The sequence below is a fragment of the Canis lupus genome, chromosome 26 (assembly GCF_048164855.1).
Source record: "Canis lupus baileyi chromosome 26, mCanLup2.hap1, whole genome shotgun sequence".
Lineage (NCBI taxonomy): Eukaryota > Metazoa > Chordata > Mammalia > Carnivora > Canidae > Canis > Canis lupus.
In genome coordinates, this window is record NC_132863.1 from 5,046,501 (window position 1) to 5,068,545 (window position 22,045).

The 22,045-nt window shown below is 39.8% G+C and overlaps 1 protein-coding gene across 9 annotated transcripts in view; it reads left to right on the forward strand.

Moving 5' to 3' along the window:
* Positions 1 to 22,045, forward strand: part of RALGAPA2 (Ral GTPase activating protein catalytic subunit alpha 2) — a 327,019-nt gene that overhangs the window by 228,928 nt on the left and 76,046 nt on the right. For 7 of the 9 annotated variants that reach the window (XR_012018147.1, XR_012018146.1, XR_012018149.1 and 4 more), the window contains one exon: positions 14,770 to 14,897. Coding sequence is in view for 2 of the 9 variants with exons in the window: in XM_072799834.1 (XP_072655935.1) it covers positions 14,770 to 14,897 (128 nt within the window). In the remaining 7 variants the exon portion in view is untranslated. Of the gene's footprint in view, positions 1 to 14,769; positions 14,970 to 22,045 lie in introns of all 9 variants that reach the window. The other 2 variants (XR_012018148.1, XM_072799835.1) reach the window with 1 other exon arrangement.

A 22,045-nucleotide genomic window follows, 5' to 3' on the forward strand; every position in this document is an offset into this window, starting at 1 on the left:
ATAGGGGTCAATCCTGAAGGATTGCGGGCATGGCCGTGAAGAAGGCTAGGCCTCTGCAGCACAGCCTGCCCATGTGGTGATTTTTAACAATTGAAGCACCTTGCCACAGAATCAGTGCAGCCACATCAGTTGGTATTGATCATGGAAATGGCTGGAACAATCCAGTGGTTCTGTGCCATGTACTACATTGGCTATGGCTACGGTTTTGATCCTTGCCATGTCTTTAGTGGTATTTCAGCAGTGCTTTATATAGTGACTTGTTTTTGTGTTGGAATTATTAATAGGAGGGTTTGTTTCTAAGTTTTTAATTAAATGTGTAGCATAGTTAAGTCACTCCTCAAGAAAATGACTTTGTGCTCTGGGTTGATATTAAGTGTAATTTTCATTTTCATTCCAAATTACTCTCTCAAAGGAGCTAAAAGTTACTATTCTAAATACTCTCTATTTTTGAGCTTTAAAATAATAATAATAATAATAATAGATAACCGAGATTTCCTGGGATTTATAACAAAATCTAAAGTGTTAAAGTCCTGCAGATTAAATGAGCTAAAAAGTGAAAGGCACTTTCAGCCAACAGTGGCTGGCTCAGAATAAAAGCCATTTAAGTGGTAATTGTTGTGTTGTTATATTACTCTTACTAGTACCTTTTTGGTTACAGTCACTACCATGCAAATAGAATAAATAATGAGCCATTTCTCAGACTAGGCATAGCGTGGGTCACCTCCTGAATTGAGAAAAGCCCCACTCTGGCTGGTGAGAAGCCTGACATAAAGGGAACCCTCTTTTCTTTTTAGGGAGTGGAGTGATGAAGCCACAAGTTCTTTATACTAAATATTTGCGTTATCTTTGATTCATGTCTTTGTGCATGTGTAAAGTTTTCACCCGTGTAAGAAAATGGCTTTGAGTGTTAATAACATTTGTGTTTGTCCAGGAAGAACACTAATTTTAAGAATTAAGCTGAAAATGTTGATGTTAGACAACCAACAGATTTAGTGCCCTATAGCTTCCAAATCTGCAAAATGTGGTTCTTTAATATTTAGTATGGATTAACTGGCTTTATTAGTTCATTTTCAACATGGCCCTCTAAAATGTCACTTACCATCCTAAAAATGTCACCTTTATTTTTTGTAATGAGTAAAGAACATGAAAGGTATTTTAGTTCACAGTGTGAAAAGTGACACTTCTAACTTTCTTAAAAAATGATTTTTTAAAAGATATTACACTTTTAACGCATTAAACAAGTATTAACATACCTTTTCAAAATTTCTTTAGAAAATGTATGTAAGTTTTATAAATTTGGTCATAAATTTTGATAGATGAATTGAGCAAATCGCTGTCTTAATATTTCAATTCAAAAAGCCTAAAGGGAAGAAGAGAATAATGGCCAACTGGAAATTTAGTGTTATCCCCACATTTAAAGTACAAACCATTACAATGTAATAAAATTAATCCAGACATTTCCAGGGCAAGTGTGGCTGACCTTTTGTTCACCAACCACTGACCCCAGGGTGAATGCAAGAGGCTTGTGGAGGGAAAGTCTGTTTGTTTGGCTTCAGTCCCTGGTATTTAAATTGCATTCCCTAATCAAATGAAAAGGCTGTCCTCTCTATCAGGTTACAGAATCCATGGCAACATTTGGCCTTTTATATCCATAATGTTAGCCTTTTTGTTTGCATCTAAGTAGAGACACCTGGAGCAATGTTAACATTAACCGATTTAGCATTAATAGCTTCATTATATAAGAATTTCTGATCAGATAGCTGTTACTTTTGTTATATTGCTTCAGCTTGTATTGTTGTCATTTTTTATCTCCCTGCTTGGCAACCAGGCAATGATTTGCAAATTTTTTTTGTCTTGATTAATTAAGCAATATAATTATCAGTAACCGTGATGCAGTCTTTGCTCAACAAAGCTTCTGAGAGAAAACAATGGTAAGTCTGTTAGTATGAATGCATTCCACGCGTCCCAGATGCATGAGGATATTATGGACAATGAGGGGAAAGGCCGCCTGTGAGCGAGGACAAAGGGTGCCACGCAGACTCGACACACTGCACATACCGCCAGGGACATGCTGCGGGCTCCCTGGGACACAGACGCCTCGTTAGATTACAGCTAGTCAGCAGAGATTAATTCTCAGCCATTTGGTCCAATAATTTACCCATTCCCCAGTCTTTTAACTAGTGCTCCTCACTGTGGAAGTAAAGGCTTTGCACTCAAAAGGTTTATTTAACCTTGCCTACTTTTAGGGATCTCCACTAAAATCATTATTTTTGCTTAGAAACTGTAGTGACACAGCTGCTTGAAGCTGGGGAATATTCTTTTGGAGGAGGAGAGGATTATGCACAAGTTTTGTGAATTATAGGTAGAGTCAAAAGCATTCTTTTAGCACCTGTATATTTCATCTGAATATAGTATGACTCTGGTCTAAGTACATTTATTTTACTGGTCTCTGGGCAGCCATACTTCTCTGAGAATAATTTTAATCCTTTTTTAGGAGGGGGGGGGGAAACCTCATCAGTACACAAAAGTCCTGCTCATTGGATAGAGTCATGCATATTCAAATTGTACTTTCATTCACTCCGCCTCATTAATAGCGTATGTAATAATGTAGGGCTATTTGTAATACAAGCTCCCAGGCAGCATTGCTTCCAAGTCCTTTGAAATTTAACATATTTCGCTTTCTCATTCCATACACCTCCCTTAAATATACAAATCATGTGCCTGGCAGAGTCCGCCTCCTCTTAATAATACACAGCATTTGCGAAATGGTATGTTGAAGAAATGTGGGTTTGCTGTGTGAGCACAGAAAACCCTCACGTCTGAGAGCATCTGCTCACTTCTTGAGGTTTTTATTGACCTTTGTATAAAATAAATATTAGTGTGTTCAGTGACATGATTTCATTGTGAAATTATTTTCAAAAGTAAGTTCGTCCCTGTAAATATTGACAGCCTTTGGTCATGGAAAAGAAATGTGCTATTGTCAGATTGCTAGGGATTTTTTATTTCTACTTTTATTACTAAGTCAGTAGTCAGGGAAGACTTGCATATAGAGTAGAACATGAGTGCTTGAAACGGTTTGTTTAAATGCCCAGTTCTGTAGAAAAGGGGTTCATAAAGCTTCCATATTGCCATGTTGCTTTTCTTTTTTCAGCAACTAAAAACAATCTGGGGGATTAGAATATTTGCTTTTATGAATTTGTGAAGGTAGGCTTTAGTGTTTCTGTCGTGTTTACCTGCAGGCACATTAGTGACCGACCGTCCAGCAGGGCAGATATGCTGAAGCAGCCTTGACTGGGTGCAGTAAAGACAAGAGAAGCTAAGAGTCCTCCTTGTCACCTCCACCAGAATGTCAGTTTTATAAGTGAAAGACATGTTAATATCCTCCAGACTCTCCTTACTTGGCCGTGGTAGATATGGGCTTGGGAGAAAAAATGGATGATTCAGTCATTTCTGAGAAGTGCAGGCAGGAAAGAATGCTAGGATAGAAGGCAGGACACCACTGTGCTGCCACAGTGGGTATGGGTGTCTCTTAATTTCTTTGGACTTTTATTTCCTCAGGTGTAGCATTCGGGTTGGGGCCTAAGTCCTCTGCTGTCCTTTTCAGGAATTCTAAGTGCCCCTTTAAGACAATGGCCTGTTTGACTCTCCTGTTCCTAGATGCCCCTCCTTTCCTCCCTAAGCCACCCCAACTCACCAGGCTGCTGTCAAGGTGGTATTTGTCTCCCTTGCAGCCTCAGCAACTACTGCAAGTGTGTCAGTGTGTGAGTGTGTGTGTATGTGTGTGTGTGTGTGTGCCCACTAGCCCAGGAGCTTCACCTGGAGCCAGTGCCCAGAAATGCTGGTTAAGGCTGATGTACCAGAAATCACAAAAGCATTTGCCCATGTAAGGCAAAGAGTAGCCAGTATTGGCAGCTGTGTTTGAAAGGAAATCTTCTACTAGTGTGGCTTCATTATATGTGGAGTATGTTTGACCTCAGTGTGGTTATGGAAATTTCTTTTTATTTCATATATGTTATTTTCTTACCTATTTATCTCGACCCCAACCAAATAACCTTTTTCAGATTAAGGCATATCCTTTAAAATATTCTGGGAAATTCTCAGGGAAAGTAAATTGTTAACTTTTGAATATGTGAAGAATCATTTATTCTAAAAGATAATCAAAAATACTGAATAACCAGAATTTACTAAAAGGCATTATTTTTTTTTAAGATTTTATTTTTTTAAGTAATCTCTACACCCTACATGGAGCTTGAACCTAAAACCCTGAGATCAGTCATCACATGCTTTACTGACTGGCCAGCCAGGTACCCAAAAAATATGTTATCAAAAATGTATTGCCGAGATATATTGTTTTGGGAATTTATTATTATTGTTATTGGAGGTTTTTTTTAGTAAAGGAATGACATTAAGAACTTTGTGAAAGGCAACTGTCATCTGCAGATGTTATATCAAAAACAAATTTCTTCTCTAATTCATTGCCACTCCTAATTAAAGGAATTCCCTGGATACAAGGGATTTATATTATTTCTTTTGTCCAGTTTTTGAAAGACTGAGTCACCTACAAGCAGTTGCCAAAGAATAATAAAGAACATTTATTTATAAGATAAGCTCCAATACAGATGGAAAAAAAAATCTATAGCCTATTATTAACTCCAAGCTCCCGTTTTATCCTTTACAACAATTTGGCTTTTGAGAATTCTTTCTCCATTGATTTGCCTCAAAAGTTGACATTGTTTTCCTTTTTTTTCAGTTGGCCTTTGATATATAGATCATTCTCTCTTTTTCGCCTTATCCTCCCTCCCTTGGCAGTCAGAGCCAGCCTGTGTAAATGTACACTGAGTGGCAAATGGTAGAGCTCGCTTTGTGTTAGAAATCAGGACCGTTCTCATCCTCTACCTCTGAGCTGCCTCAGTAGGAAGGGCCTTCTGGCCAAGAGACAGGGTGTGTTCTCCTGATTGTTCCATCAGGGTGTCAGAAGCACACAGAATTCCTCTGTGAGAAGGAAACAAGGCCCACTGTCCACCACTGAGAATTTCTCCTGAAAGGTATACTTTGTGTTACTTGAAATCCATTAGGTTGTTGTTTGTTGTTGTGGAGGTTTTGTTGTCTGATTTTCTTCATGTGTACTTAGAAGTAGCTCATCTCACTGATTATGGACTGCTTTTAGGGTAAGTCATAGGAAGAAATGCACTTACTATTTTAAGATAGGAAGAAGGGGTTATTCTTTCTTATTTGTTGGTTGTCATTGTTGCCTAGATTAGGCAACTCTGAATAACTTTAGACTATGAATAGCTCCTTGATATTCCTCTCTACCCCGACGCCAGGAGTACTGTCATAAGGGGGAGATGCTCATTATTTTTCATAATTAGTAAAAGTAACAGTTTCATCCTTCTTTGCTCCTTGTCTAACTATTCCTCTGTGTTCTAGGTGCTAATCTCAAAATAGGTTTAGTCAGTCTTTGCAGGTTTTATGTTTCTCTGTTTTAACTGTGGAACCTTTTTTCAAACACATCAAACGAATTAAAAGGTGTAGCACCAGAAGCCTGCTCAGGGCCCTAGGACCACACTGTTAACCCTTTCATCCTGGCCTTTCAGGCATCTCCATGAAGCGAAAAGACAGACCATCATGACAGGTTTTATTCTAGAAATGTGCAGGGGGACAACAGATTTGGTTAGTGTCCTGTGGTCAGAGCCTTGGGAGCCAGAGGCCTTCTCTCAGTCATTCAAGCAATGCATCTATTGAGGCTGCTTCATGCCAGATATTGTGGCAAAGACCTGTGGTCTCATACTCCTGGTTTTTACTAAGGGAGTTTTACTAAGGGAGACAGCCAACTAGTAAGTAAATAAATGGTTGAACTAGAGACTTTCAGATAGGAGCTTTGGTGTTATAAAGAAAATAAAACAGAGTGATAGGATGGACAAGAATGAAGCTGCTTTAATTCAGGTAAGGGGAATCCTTGTTTCCAGTACAGCATGTAGGGAGCTTAGAAGTCATCACCACCATCCTAATGACATGAAAAGCTGAACAAACTGAGAATCAGCAGCTCTTCTTTGAGCCATCAGAGACTTAAAGTTAAAAAGAAAATTGCCACCCCCCAAACAGAAGAGACAGACGGATAACAGAATCATAACTTGCCATAGTAGAAGCCCAGGAACAGAAACCCCTGGGAACCAATAACAAGGTAGGAAAATGTCAACAGTAGTTGATCAATTGCTGGAGGCTCCCTGTACACAAATCTGAGAGTTAGAGTCAAGAGGGGCCTGGTCTTTGGGAGACCCCCACACACACATACTTTTGTGTGTTTTCCCTCAAGGAGCCCTACCACTTTCTCACAAGCAGGATGGGGCAGGAGGAACCCTCGTGCTTCAGCAGAGGGTGGGGAAAGAAGCCATTTTGAGATAAACCTGGAGCATTCTGTTCTTAACCAGCCCTATCCTCAAGAGGAAGTGTTTTACCAGAGCTGTTACCTAGTGGAAGAGGAAGCACCCAACTTAAGCTCCCTCTAGCTTTGCTGTTCTCACCTAAAGGGAAAGTGGGAGGACACAGAAAAACAAAACTAAGAAGCACTTATGAAGGTCACAGCCTAGAGATCCAGGCTCACTGAAACACTGAGACCTGATCATAGATCAGATCATAGGTCTGTGGAATTTCTCTCCCATGCCATATCACTATATCAAAAGGACTTTTGTAAAGTAACAACTGAAAGAACTACATATCTAAGACCTTATTTAAGAGAGACAACAAGGTAGACAAAAACATGGGAATCAGAAAATAAGCACAGCCTAACTCCAAGAGAGACACACATAAAGCCTCACACTAAAGGCCTATTGACTTCAGTTCCTTTTATGTGGTATATTATGTTCAGCTTTCAACAAAAAACTACAAGGCATACTAAAGGTAAAAACAAACAAACAAACAAACAAAAAACAACCAGCTTGAAGAGACAGAACAAACATCAGAATCAGACCCAGATTTGGCAGAGATTTTGAAATTATCTTATTATATTATCAGGAATTTAAAATAACTATGATTAACATGTTAAGGGTTACAATAGAAAGAGTGTGGACAGCATGCAAGAAGAGATGACTAGTGTAGCAGAGAGATGCAAACTCCCAAGAAAGAATTAAAAGGATGGGACGCCTGGGTGGCTTGGCAGTTGAGCGTCTGCCTTCCACTCAGGGTGTGATCCTGGATCCGAGGATTGAGTCCCACATCGGGCTTCCTGCATGGAACCTACTCCCTCTGCCTATGTTTCTACCTCTCTCTCTGTGTCTCTCATGAATAAATGAATAAAATATTTTTTTAAAAAAAGAATTAAAAGGAAATGCTAGAAATAAAAAACACTAGAAATTTCAAACAGAAATGAAGCATACCTTTGATGAACTCATCAATCAGCTGGACAACTGGGGAAAGGAACTATGAGCTTGAAGATAAATCAGTAGAAACCTGATTTCTGTGATTTCTGAAGAGAAGTCAACGGTAATACCTATGAAATGCAAATGGAAAAAAGGATGAAAAACATGAACAAAACATTTAAGACCTATGGGACAGTTGTAAAAGGTATAATACACACCTAATGGCAATACTAAGAGGAAAAGAAAGGAATAAAAGAAATACTTGAAATTATAATTATGTTATGTATTTTTAATATGTAATTTTAATATACATGAGAATTTCTCAAATTAATGACAGATACCAAACTATAACTCCAGGAAGCATAGAAAATACCAAGTAGGATAAATTCTAAAATATCTATACCTAGATATATTACATTCAAACTATGTGTTATAAACTGAATGTTGGTGCCCCTGTCCCCAGAATTTATTTTTTGAAACATAACCCCAGTATGATGGTATTTGGAGATAGGGCCTTTGGGAGATGATTAGGTCATCAGGGTAAAGCCCTCAGAAATTAGTTATAAAAGAGAGCCCAGAGCACTCCCTTGACCACTTCCTCCAAGTGAGGGCACAGAAACAGCCATCTAGAACCAGGTAGCAAGCTCTCACAAGGTATCAGGTTTCCTGACATCTTAATCTTGGACTTCCCAGCCTCCAGAACTGTTAGAAATAAATTTCTGTTGTTATAAGCTACCCAATGTATGATACATTGTTATAGCAGCCCAAACAGATTAAGACACTACCAAAAATCAAAAACAAAGGGAAAAACCTTGAAAGAAACCAGAGTTTTATAGTAACTATAGAGGAGCAAGGATAGGTATTACCGTTGACTTCTCTTCAGAAATCATAGAAGCAAGAAGCAATTTGATTAAAGTGGTAAGAGAGAGAAACCAACATAGAATTCTGTATCCTTCAAAAGTGAAGGAAAAAAATATTTTTTCAGACAAATAAAACTTAGGAAATTTGTGGCCAGTAGAGCTGCCTTGCAAGAAATGTTAAAATAAATTCATCAAAAAGAAGGAAAATGATATAGATCAGAAACACAAATCTACTTTTAAAAGGAAAAGTTTTAGAGAAGAAATAAGGTAAATGGAATCTTTAATTTTTCTTATTCCTAATTGATCTAACAGATAACAGTTTGTTCCAAATAATAATAGCAACCATGTATTCAATGATTGGATAAATAATGAATGACAGCATGTTATGAGGATGGAATTAAAGAATTGACAATACCCTATTGTAAGGTACTTGTACTACCTGTGGAGTGGAATAGTGCTGTTTGAAAGAGGACTTGGATTAGTTACAAATGTATATGTCAAACTCAAGAACAGTCATTAAAAAAAGTAAAAAAATAAATTAAAAAATTAAAAGTTATGAATATGCTAAGAAAAGAGAAAAACTGGAATTATATAAATGCTCAATTAAAATTAGAAGGCACGGGGTGCCTGGGTGGCACAGTAAGTTAAGTTTCCCACTCTTGGTTTCAGCTCAGATCATGATCTTGTGTTTTGAGATTGCACTCCATGTCAGGCAGGAGGGAACCTGCTTAAGATTCTCTCTTTCTCTCCCTCCGTCCGCCTTCCTCACTTATGCATGCGCTCTCTCACACAAAAAAAAAGAAAATCAGAGAAAGCAGGAAAAGAATAGGAAGGGACAAGAGGAACAAGTGAAATCTACTAACAGACCTGATGGATCGTAATCTAACTATATCAGTCATTACATTACATGTCAACAGTCTAAATACACCAATTAAAAGAAAAAAGACTGTCAGTGGATTAAAAAATAAAAACAACCAACTGTATGTTGTCTGTGAGAAACCTACTTTATTTTTTTAAAGATATTATTTATTTATTCATGAGAGACACAGAAAAAGGCAGAGACACAGAGAGAGAACCAGGCTCCTCGAGGCAGCCCAATGTGGGACTCTATCCCAGGACCCCAGGTATGCCCTGAGCGGAAGGCAGCTAGCTGCTTAACCACTGAGCCACCCACACATCCTGAGAAACCAATACTTTAAATTATAAAAGCACAGATTAAAAGTAGAGGGATGGAGAAAGATATCCCACACTAACACAGATAAGTAGAAAGCTGGACTAACTGTATTAATACCAGACAAAGCTGACTTCAGAGCAAGGAAAATTACCAGGGATGAAGGGGGGTATTAGTGGGTACAGAAAGCTCTGGGGGGGGGGGTGATACTTACACGCCCCAGGAGGTGACCCGAAAGGAGCAGGAGACGAAGCCCCCAAAAAGCATCACACAAAGAGGACAGCAAGAGCAAAGTCCTTACAGAAAGCATGAGCTTACTAAGAATGAGGAAGGATACTTAATGCAGGCAGGGGAGGGGAAGAGGAAGGGGGAAAGGGGGCTAAGAGGAAGGCTGAGGTTGCTGAGAGCGTCCATGGCCCCAGGTGAGGACTCTGATCTTGATAAGCTTAGAAAGGCAGACAGTCTGACAACATTTTTCTCTGTAAAATAAAGATAAAGTGTCAGCCTCATGGAATTGTGGAAATTACATACTGGCCTGTGAGCGCTGAGCTCAGAACCTTGGCCCAGCATAGGGAGTTTATAGCAGTAGCCACAGCCGTTGGGCTCATCATCAAAAATCAAATATTCCTGGACTCCTTTACCCCTGTTCTATGAGTCTTTTGTTATTCTGTCTTAACGTAACCACTCTTTTAAAAAGATTTTATTTATTTATTCATGAGAGACACAGAAAGAGAGAAGCAGAGACACAGGCAGAAGGAGAAGCAGGCTCCACACAGGGAGCCGGATGTGGGACTCGATCCTGGGTCTCCAGGATCAGGCCCTGGGCCAAAGGCGGCGCTAAACCGCTGAGCCACCCAGGCTGCCCAAAATAACCTCTTTATTTCAAAATAGATCAATTAATTATGTATACTACTTTCATTCCAGTTACTAAGAATTACAGACTGTAAAGGCGTCACAGGAGAATCCCTTATAGGCCCAGTTACTTAATCCATTAACCTACTTTAAAAGACAGTCATGGAGATGCCATGATTGTTTCCTAAAGGGACTTTCTCTCTCTTTGGAAATTCTTTTCTGTGTCTACCCCAGGCTCTGCAAAATAGAGTTTAAGTCTATTCGCACTTATCTATCTTTCAAGAAACTAAGCCCGAGTCCAGTGAGCTGTTTTCCATCTGGCCCCCCTTCGGAGAGCATCGCCCTGCTAGTGACCTTGTGGCATTGTACATTACCAGAGAACACTGCCATGCCTTCCCCTTTCCACATCTGTGCATCAGTAAGGTCAAAACAGATGATCTTGAAGGGCTCTTCTACCTCTGCCATCTAGGATTCCAGGACCTGCTACAGTTTCCCTCTCCAGAAGTTCTCAATCCCACAGTATGAATTTACGAACTGAAAGAGTATATTTGGGCCCATAAAATTATGCTTGAGATGTCAAAATGAGTGACAGATAAATCAGTTCAAGAATTGCATTGAAGAACAATAAATTTCCCACTGGAAAAAAAAATAGCAATTATATTATTTGCCAGAAAGACTGAAGAGTCCATAACTGAAAATTTTATTAAAATTTTTATAAGGATAAAATATGTTAAATTCTAAGCACTCTCATGTGCTCTGTGGCTCCATAGATCTTATACGGATCAATTCTTGATGGAGAATTCCTTACTGAAGGCGATTCTGGCTTTGGAGTAACTAGAGTCAAGCTTCTCCGGAGGATTGTCCTTGGCCAGCTCTGGTCAGCTAGGTCCCCACGACTGTTCTTTAGTCTTTTCATTTATCTCTAAATGATAATGATTTTATCATTATTTCCCTAGATTTCCCTAGATACCTGTTGGAGAGCTTTCCAGTCCTCCCAAGTGTGCAGTCCAGCCTCATCTCCTGTGTTACTCCCTTTAGTGGCCCTGTCTCTGACTTCCCACTGTGATATAGGAAGTCCCTCAGCATTTGTGTGCAGCCCTTTGCCCTGTTCCAGCCACAGTCTTTCTCTTTATTCACCTGTGATGCATCTAACACATCTAACTAATGCTTGGCTAGATTAGTAGCTCATGGAATACACTTTGGGGACACCGCCTTAGCAAAGAGAGCCAGTGCCACCTCACTGTTTTGTTCTTGTTTTATACCACTCGCCTGGAGTGCTCCTCTCTTCCCACAGGTTTCCCACAGTCATGACCACCTCCAACACAAAGACTTCTGTGGCTGCTCTCAGCTAGAAGAAGATTCTCCACAGCTCCAGAACATTATATCTGTACCCAAACTAAAGCTTTTTTTCTTTTCATTTTTTCTTTTTTGCCTTCTTGAATACATATTTTAATCCCCCTGCACACTGTTTATGCCTAAGAGTTCTGACATATTTACCTCTGTATTCCTCTCTCGCCCTTACTGAGGTGTGGATCAAAGCAGGCAAATACATAACGATTAAACAGATAAAATCTAAAATCTCTTCCCTTTTTACCTAGAAAGATTCTATGTATTCTTCAGAATTTTCAAGCAAAATTTTAGAGTCCTTTAATTATCTATTTTTCCCCAAAATTATCTTCTGATATTTAGAGAATGTATCCATACAATATAAAGATTAAAATATGTGGAAATAAACATTCTCAGAAACATACCTTATACTTCTCTTAAAGTTTTTACCCTTGATCTCAATATTGTATGGTTTTTCTACCTTGTCTCTCATTAGGACACTACTATTTGCAACCCACCTTAGGGATGTATATTGCATCTGAATATTTTAGCCACTCTGCGAGGGAAGTAGGGCATATCACACCTCTCTTGGGCTCCAAATACATCCTTGAATGTAAGTGTAGTAAGTTACCACAGGACTTGGTTTCTTAGCAGCCAAACCAAGTCCAGAATTTGAATCCCAATAGTCTCAGCCTCTTTAGGAGTAGAAAAGTGTTTATTTTCACACTCGTATGTGGATGCTTATTATTGAAAGGCTGTTTGCATTTGTGTGGCTCTGTGCATACGTATTGTGTACACTTTACAGGCATACATATGGAGTCCAGCAGAAACTTGAACACTGGATCTCTGCATTGTCACCCACTTTTTGCATGATAAAGGTAGTGCTAAAAAACAGGGTGCAGAAATCCTAGCCATATCTCTGTTATGAACATGTGCCCCAGTTTTTATTTTTTATTTTATTTTTTTAAAGATTTTTATTTATTTATTCATGAGAGACACACACAGAGAGAGGCAGAGACACAGGCAGAGGGAGAAGCAGGCTCCCTGCAGGGAGCGGAACTTGATCCCATGACTCTAGGATCACAACCTGACCCAAAGGCAGATGCTCAACCACTGAGCCACCCAGGTGCCCTAGTTTGTAGATTTCTTATGTCAGTTGTTCCTCATGTCCACTCTTTTGGGCAGAGATAGTCTTCTTTTTACCATTGTATCCCTAGCCCCTCTCCCATTTCCAACCATGTGGAAAAGATAAAAAAGATAAAAAGATATTCCACAAATAGATGGCCTTTGACACAAGCAAAAAGACCCATGCTGGAGACCTGCATTTATTAAATTATTTAAATTATTTAAAATAACAATCAGTTTCAACCATTCAGGCATTATTTGCATTCCAACCTTGTGCCAAGTACCTGGAGGTTTCTCTCCATCATCTCCTCCTCAGTTTTCTTTGCTAATTCCTCCTCACGTCTCCAACCTGTAAATATTGGAGGGCCACAGGATTAGTCCTCGGACCTCTTTCCTTCTCATCTGATCATCCAATCTCATGGCTGAAACATCATCTATAAATAACTCTTATGAATTTCCAACTGGAAGTCCCTTGACTTCTTGCCTGGTATATCTGCTGCCACCCCCATACATCACTATAAATATCTAATAGGCATCTCAAACTTAGCAAGTTTAAAATTAAACTAGTGACCTTCCCTTTTGATCTTCTCCATTTTAGGAAAAGGTGGCTCCAGTCTTCCAGTTGTCCGGCATAAACCATGGCATTGCCCTTGATGCCTCTTTTTCTCTCCACTTCAATAGTAATCCTCAGCAAATCCTGTTTACCTTCAAACTATATCCAGAAACCTACCACTTCTCACCACTTTGGTCATCATTCTGATCCAAGCCATCATCATCTCTTGCCTTGATCATTCACTAGTTCCCTGTTTTCCATAATGCTTACTTTTTTGCAATTTTCCCAACACAACAGCCTGAACATACCTTTAAAATATAGGTGAGATCAGCTCTCCTACTTCCCTAAACCCTCCAGAAGGCTTTTATCTTGTTCAGAGCAGAAATCTAGAACCCTTTACAGCCTGTCTTAGGACAGGCCTAACTTTATTGCATTCTGCTCTCTTTCTTGCTCACTCAGCTCCATCCTCTGTGGCTTAGTTGCTGTTTCTTAACCATAGCAGTCCCACTCCCACCACAGGGCTGGCTATTTGGTGTTCCTCGGCCTAGAATGCTCTTCCATCAGATGTCCTCATATAACATGAGGTTCATTCCCTCACTTCTGTCAGGCTTATACTGAAATAACCATCTTCTCCTTAAAGCCCTCCCTGGCCATATGATCTAAAATTGGAGGACATCTCCCTTTAAAAAGAGTCCTATTACTCTTCCTTGCTTTATTTTCCGCCTTAGCGCTTTTAGTACCATATATATATATAATGTATTTATACTGTTCATTCTCTTAAGCCTCCAGTAAATTGTAAGCTCAGTGAAATAAGAAATTTTATTATTCACTGCTGTGTCCTCAGTGAATAGAACAATGTCTGTCACATAATAGAGAGAAATAGAGAAATAGAGAGAGAGAAAAGACATGCACTAGAACTTCATGGGTTGCCCAGGTATAAAAGTGGGTCCAGTGAAGGAAAGCCATGCCTCTAATAAGGAAGTAGATAGAAATGAGGATAACACAATTATCTTGGAAGCAGAGGGAAGAAGGTTCAAGAAGAACGAGGACTCTAAGTAGGACCTTGTAGCTGCTAACAGTGATAGTCATCATCTCCTTTAAGAGTCAGTACACATCAGGGTCCATGCAGAAACACTACCAATTCCAAACTGGTTTCAGAAAGTTGCAAGACTAGGAGGTGTACAATGAGACATGGCTGTGTATTGTGCATAATCCACATGATGCAGGCACTTAGAAAGAATAATGCTATTTCTGTAAATGACAACACAAGGAAAAAAAATAATAACCCAGTGAGAATTTGTCATGAGCAGTTTTGTTGATGAGTTCATAATGGAGGAGTATTGTAGAGCAGACCTGTGTTGCTTGATTTGAAAGCCCTCCATCATATCATGCTAAGGTTAGCATCTCTTCTGTGGGTGATGGTCTGCATGGTCATGACAGGTCTGAGACATCAACCAGCTATTCTCATGTCTAGTTTGATTTTTACTGGTTTTGAAAAGTAAGTGTTTTTCTGTTTTGAATCAACAGGTTCCGTTTTTTGGGCCTCTGTTTGACGGAGCCATAGTGAGTGGGAAGCTCCTGCCAAGCCTTATATGTGCCACGTGCATCAATGCCAGCAGGGCCGTGAAGTGCCTCATCCCACTCTACCAGAGCTTGTATCTTTTTGTTTTGAGTATGTACCTATTAACTATCCCCAAATCCTGATTCTCAGCAGTTTGCCATGAGAGGTAAGTATTCACTGGGTTGAAGAGGGAATAGAGAACGTTTTTCAGTATGTGTTGAAAATAACATTGTGTGATCTTCAAACCATCTATTAATTTATATTAAGTATAATAATACTGTGCTTCACCGAACCCCAGAAGAGTTTATGTTCATAATGTAGTCATGTAAGTCTGTGCCAAGAAGCTGTGACCATTAAGAGCGGTTCATCCTTTCCCGGTGCTTTGCCTGAGGTTGGGTTCCCTTCTGCCCATCCCTGTGAGTTGCAGTCTATTGTGTGTGGAAGGTGAGATGCTGAGGAAAATGTAGTGGGGTCACCCAGGGTACCTACCCGAAGCCAACAACAAATGAAATGAATCTAATCAATCAAAGAATGTGATGAGTGCCACTGGAAGTATGAATGGCCTTCTAGGAGGTCAGAGGAGAGGGCAATTGCATCTGGCTGGGGGACAGGGAAAGACATCCTCAGTGAAGTTGCTTTGGAACTCATCAGTGAGAATGGCTAAAAGTCCTTTTGTAATGTTTCCCAAATCTTCACCAACCCTTGATCTTCTCTCTAAAACCAGAAGAAATTTCACTTTTGTAATTTTTTTTTCTCAGAAAAAAAAAAATCAGTCAGCACACTTTATAAGTCTAGGCATAATGTCTGATTATAAGAAAAAGAAATTAAGGTGACATCATAAAATTGCTACAAAATGCATCTGACCTCCTAGTAAAACTTAAAATTTCTCTGTTTCTAACTGGTATTGATAATGAGTATAAACATGTTGTGTTTGACCTCTGTCTATACTTCTCCCACTCCAACCATAAGTGATATGTTGCTGAAGGGGTGGGGGTGAGAGTGGGTGAGAAATACCATGTGTGAATAGATACAGTTCATGAAAAATACCATTCATTAAAATCCTGGTCACTGTATTGACTGATATTCTGTCTTTAGATTTAAAAAAAAAAATACATATGCCATGTGGCAACTTGGAATTATCATAGAAATTAGTAGTAGAAAAGAGCTATTAGGTCCCATCTGGTCCCTCCCCGGGGGCCAGGGCAACATTATTCCCTTCTGCGTGCTCCCTCGCACTTTGTCCAGGCTGGTGGTGTGTGTTTGGAAGATGGCATTCTCTGAAGTGATATCCACAGCACTCTAGACTTAATCTTAGAGCTGGTGTCAATTCAGCCTTCAGCATGGGGGTTTTTATTTCACAAACAGCTTGAAAGAGGTTTTTGGCAGAAATGAGAAAGACCTATTCAGCGATTGGCTTGTCAGTTTGCATGTCAACTAGGATGAGCTGGACACTCATCAGTCAAGTATGTTGGACCAAGGCAGGGAAAAATCATTTGCAAACAAGAAAACTCTGCATCCTATAAGTCCATTGTGATTTTTGGCACGTCACCTTCCCCACTTATCAAATTTCTCATTACAAAGAACATGCTTTGTTATTTTGTTCAACACTGCCTTCTCAAATAAGAATGAATATAGCATCAGAATAATCAGGTTTAGGGAAAACAATATTGTTACAAGTTCAAAGAATAAGATTCAGTGTCACTTGAAAAACTTTTCGATGAATCACATTAGACTAATGTGGATGCCAGCCAGGGCTACTGATGCTAATGTGGGTTAGTAAATGCTATATTGTCCAGTGTCTCAGAAGATAACCACGTTGACATCTCAGAGTACAACTTGGTATAGAAATCAAGAAAGGGAAAGTAACAAAACCTATTATGTTGATCATTATAAAAATTTAAGTATTTTTCTTTTATATCCTGAGAAGATTCAGTTCATGCTGTTGAAATAAGTTATTTAAAACAAGAAATGAGAGGGATCCCTGGGTGGCTCAGTGGTTTAGCGCTGCCTTCAGCCCGGGGTGTGATCCTGGAGGCCCTGGATTGAGTCCCGCGTCGGGCTCCCTTCATTTAGCCTGCTCCTCCCTCTGCCTGTGTCTCTGCCTCTCTCTCTCTGTGTCTCTCATGAATAAATAAATAAAATCTTTTTAAAAAATTAAAAATGAATAAAATAAAATAAATGAAATTCTATATATAATTTTTATAAAGATGTAATCAATAGGGAAAGCTTTGTAATCACTTAACTACTCTATTGTTTAATTTCTGCCTACGCAAAGTGCTAATATAGGCCAGAAACCAAACGTATAATAAGAAACGTTGAGAAAAGTAGAAAAAAAGAAAAAAGGGTTTTTTTTCTGTACTTCTGCTTTTTAAAACATTACTAAATTACTAATTATTATACTTTTTAAATAATTATAGATGTCCGCCTAGGCTATTAATATTTAACTGCTCCCTTAACATTTTGTTAAAAGATCATGGTCCTCACATGCTTGGGCAAAAGTCTAAACTGGATTGTATAGCAGCTGATGTCTGGAATTTGCTGCTTTGTAGAGATAAGTCTTAGATTTGAATTTTGAAAAACACTGAATAACCTAACACATCCTAATCACAGATGTCTCCTTGCATTCTCATTTAGCAAACAAACAGTGTGGACTCGAAAACTGCTGAGCCCAGCAGCAGGAGCTTGCAATACACAGGGAGCAAGGTATAGGGTTTTTACCCCACACATCACAGAGAAGACACGAATGTGGTATAAAGCAACTCAATAGAGGATTGGTGAAACAGGACCAGGGAAAAATCTCTCTGCAGAGAAATCATGTAGGCTGAGGTTGGAGGGATGAGAGGGAAGCTGTCCCCAGGAAGGAGGGATGGCATTCCAGACAGGACACCATAGAAAGCCCAGGAGTCCGAGTGTTTTTGAGTGGTAAACTTGGGATTTTTAGCATTTAATGCATGGTCAGGCCCATCAGAGTACAGAGTACGTGTGATAGACACAAAACCAAGCTTCTAGGAAGCTGAGCTTTCCCAACCTTGTCACTTCATGGTCCACCTTGAAAGTTCTAATCTTAGCACAGAGTCGAGGCTGCCTGATTTCAGGGGCAACCATCTCAAGCCTCTGTAAGTTCCCCCAAGGACTGAGAAAATTAGTACTACTTTGGACATATCTAAAACCAGGGCTTGGGACCAAGAGGTCCTGGAAGAGAATGCAAATGTAGGGCCCCTCATTCAAAAAGCAAGGAAAGTGTCTTTATTTTTTCTTAAGATTTTATTTATTTATTCATGAGAGACACACAGAGAGAGGCAGAGACACAGGCAGAGGGAGAAGCAGGCTCCATGCAGGAAGCCCAATGTGGGACTCAATCCTGGGACCCCAGGATCACGCCCTGAGCCAAAGGCAGACGCTCAACCACTGAGCCACCCAGGTGTTTTGGAAAGTGTTTTTAAACATGCTACAATATAAAGTTTTTTCCGTTCTTTTTCTGCTTTTTCTCTCGACTTGTCATGGTGTATTTATTTGCTATCTAATGTCACTTTAAGTCAAGAAATATTAAAAATTTAGATTATTAGCATTAATTTTATCAGTTTTTATATTGTTTAATATACTAATGCTAAAGCATTTAACTTTATGGAATGCCTATGGAATTACCACAATGACATAGCTCATATTTTTGTGACTTGTACAGGGATATGTTCTGTTCTTAACAGTGAAAAGACTGCACAAAACTAACTTACCTATTTTTCTCTCATTCTTCATACGTACATACTATACCAACACTTCTTTCAGTTCATGGATGAGTAAGGAAGGGCTGATAGGAAAAGGAACTATGAGTCCCTCTGTTTTTCCTTTTCCTTCTCTGACATCATTTTCAGAGTAAATTATTGGCTAACACAGAGAAGTAACACAACTAAGGATATATATGATTTCTTGGTTATTGTTCTTAGAACAACACTGCTTTTTGTGCTCAAAGTAAGTTCTGGTTCAGGTGGAAAGTATGCCTCTCAGAATAGTCTGCTTTCCCACTTATTCAGTCTTGTGGTAACACTCCCCTGTGCTCCCTCTGAGTCTCTCTTACCTTCCAGGCACTATGGCTCCACCATAGTCCTGCTCCTGGGGCACTGCTAAGGTTTATGTGCAAGGAACCAGCAGAGCACATGTTGTGTGCATTTCCTTTGCCCACATGCATGCTCCATTCTCTCATCAGTCTTCAAGTGCAAAACACAAGATCAAAGATAAAATTATTAAGAACATCAAGAGAGCAACAGCAGAGTATTAAACCAAGCAGGGCCCATTGTAAGCACTGTGCAGCTGCTCAGGTCACATGCCCATGAAGCCCTCTCAGGAACCCATCCCAATCACCACCACTACCCACCCCCTGCCCCAGTAGGAGCTAGGGAATTCTCTTCCTGGGTATTTATTAGATTTTATTTCCTTCCTAAAGCCTGACAGTATATCCCCTGGCAACTTTTATTGGCATATGAACCAAGACCCGATAAGGAATATAGCAGCTTACATGTATGGCCCTAGAAGACACCAAATTTCTGAGAAAACATTGCTATTTCCGGTTGCCCTAAGATATTAGGTATAGTAGTGGGTGCTGACGAAGAATGGGAAATTTCTTTGTCAACACCAGCCATTGTATATGGGCAACTGTGTGTCCCCATTTTGTTTCTAATATTAAGGTTACAGCTGTTAAGTAGAACATCACCAAACTGTTCATTGCTTCCAAATGTCACTCAGGTATCAGAATGACTATTGTATGAACAAAGGACATGTTGTTTACTTCAGACTTTCTTTCAATCCTTTAGAGAGAAAGTACTAGTTTTGTTTTGTTTTTTGTTTTTCTTTTGTATTGACCACAGATAGCCAAGCATTGAGCTTGATGACAAATGAAGAAAAGAGCCAGTGGAGTTAGTTTGCATTTCTTGTGCCCTGCCCACCTAATGATTGACACTTCAGTGCCCTAAAATAGTGTCAGTTGTGATTCAGTGTTATACAGTATTTAACTAGAAGTAGAGATGTGAGCAGTAAACACATCAAGTTTGTTCAGTAATGTTTAAGAAAATACAACATTTCTTATGAAACAGAAAGGTGGGCATATTGTTAGAATGGATTTGCCTCTAGGGATCTTTTTGAGCAGTAAATCTAGCTTAGAATTAATATCAAAGGAGTTCTTGTTTGGGGTACCCTTGGCTAAATGATCAAACAGTTGGAACTGTGTGGTGAAGACTCACATGAGACTGAAGAATATACCATTGTCGTACATGATCAAAAAGTGAACACAGTAGGGATGTGTTTGGAAAGCACCCTCAGTAACAGTTCAGTCCAGCCCCTTTGTCCTTCCTGGGTTTTCTGGTAACTTCCTCAGCAGGCTAAATCTAATATGTCAAGTGGAGCCCTTGTCCCGTGGCCACTGCTTTTCTGAGTGACAAGGGCCAACTCACCTGCCATCTGCTTTTTCTATCCCTCATGGGCAATCAGGGGGCCTATTCCCATGCCTAGAGTGTTGTAAATGGGAAGTTTGCCACATGTTATGTTTACGGTTCCCAAGCCAACTAAAAATTCCAAAATCAAACCATGCTCGGCTGGTGGAAGTTCCCCAGATCGTCAGAGCCAGGGCTCTCTCATTCTCCTCCTCAGCTAACTTGTTTCAGGGAAAAGGTTGCCACATAACATGCAGCACTCCCATTAGGAGGAGCTCGCTCTGAATCAAACAGATGGTGGCTTTTTAAAATAAACGTCCACTTCAATAGAACAATAGCCACAATGGCATTCACCATCTCTCCTCTCTGGAACTATCAGCATTTGATGGAGAGAACTGGGCTGCCTAAGGAAAAGTAATTTTGTACCTCTTAAGTGAAATTTAGTTTCATTTTCAATTAATGGATATAGTGGATAATACTATGGATTCTCTCTTAGACTTATGACTTCCTAATATCATTGCTAAGTTTTGGTCTCAATTTATATACCTTCAAAAGTGGCCTCTCTTCCCTAAAGGTATAACAACCCCATTTCTAACTTCTCCAGTAGGATCTTGGTTCTTATTCCTGGGATGATCTTTAATTTCCTCCGTTTGTCTCTATATGCTTAAGAAAAGTGTATGAAAATGAGTCAGACAGTACTATGTAGTATATTTTGCCATGCAGAACCAGTTTGCATTTGTCAACATTCACTGCCGCCTTGCTAGGCACTTAGCCCCTGGAAGTAGAAATATGAATAAGATATTCCAAGTGGTGGACAGTGTTTGCTTAGCGACCAAGCTCTAAAAATGCACATGACATTTGAGAACTGCAAAAGCTTCCATACAGCAGAGCAGAAGTATACACATGCACACATGGTGAAGATGGAAGTGACAGGAGCATCCAGGGGGCAGTGGGAGGAGTTCTGAGAGAAGGTGAAGGCCTGATCTAAGGCAATGGCAGGGGAATGGATTGGATCCCTACATAAACCAGGTAGATTAATTCAGCGTGGGACCTGCTGGATCTGCTGCGCTATGCAAGGAAATGAGAAGATGGTCAGGAACAGACCTCTCCAGGGCATCATGTTTGAGAAGTAGCTTGGGAGGAGGAAGTAGAGAGGAAGGCAGAGTAAAGGGAGAAAATAGTGTCACAGAAAAGGAGGAGCAGAAAAATGAAGGGTTACTTTAGCAGTGGTCACAGGACATACTCTTCTGAGAAGTCTTGTCCGTAGCTGATTGTAGCAGTTTCATGTCTTCACCCAGAGCATTGGGTATGATAGGACCCAGGACTGAATTATTTAAAGGAAAGGCAAACACATCAGATAATAGCAGCACCAAAAAGAAAGAAGACACTCCTGGGTGGGATGGAAGTGCTTGAGAATGGGAAGTGCATGGAGGGACAGACCTTAGGGCAGCCACCAGAATGAAGCCCTGCTCCATTTGGGAAGGCGCACACAGTGCTTTCCCAGTCCACGCTTCTAAACAGGTGCAGAGGCAAAATGTCATTGTGACAGGGATTGGTGCCACTCAGTGTCAGCTCCACCCCGCATTCTACTAAAGGCAACAAGCATTTGATCAGTTTTTGACAGACAAACAATATCCTTTTCTCAGAAGACAGAGGAAGCAAATGAGGGGAACTATTATTTTGGATCTGTTCCTTAGCAATTTGAAAGGTTTGGATTTGTGACTGTGAATGTTGCAGAGGTAATAACTTTGTGCTAGCATTCATGTAAGAATGGGAGGAAAACGAGTAGACTTGTACCTTGACACTTGGGAAGTATGTTTCA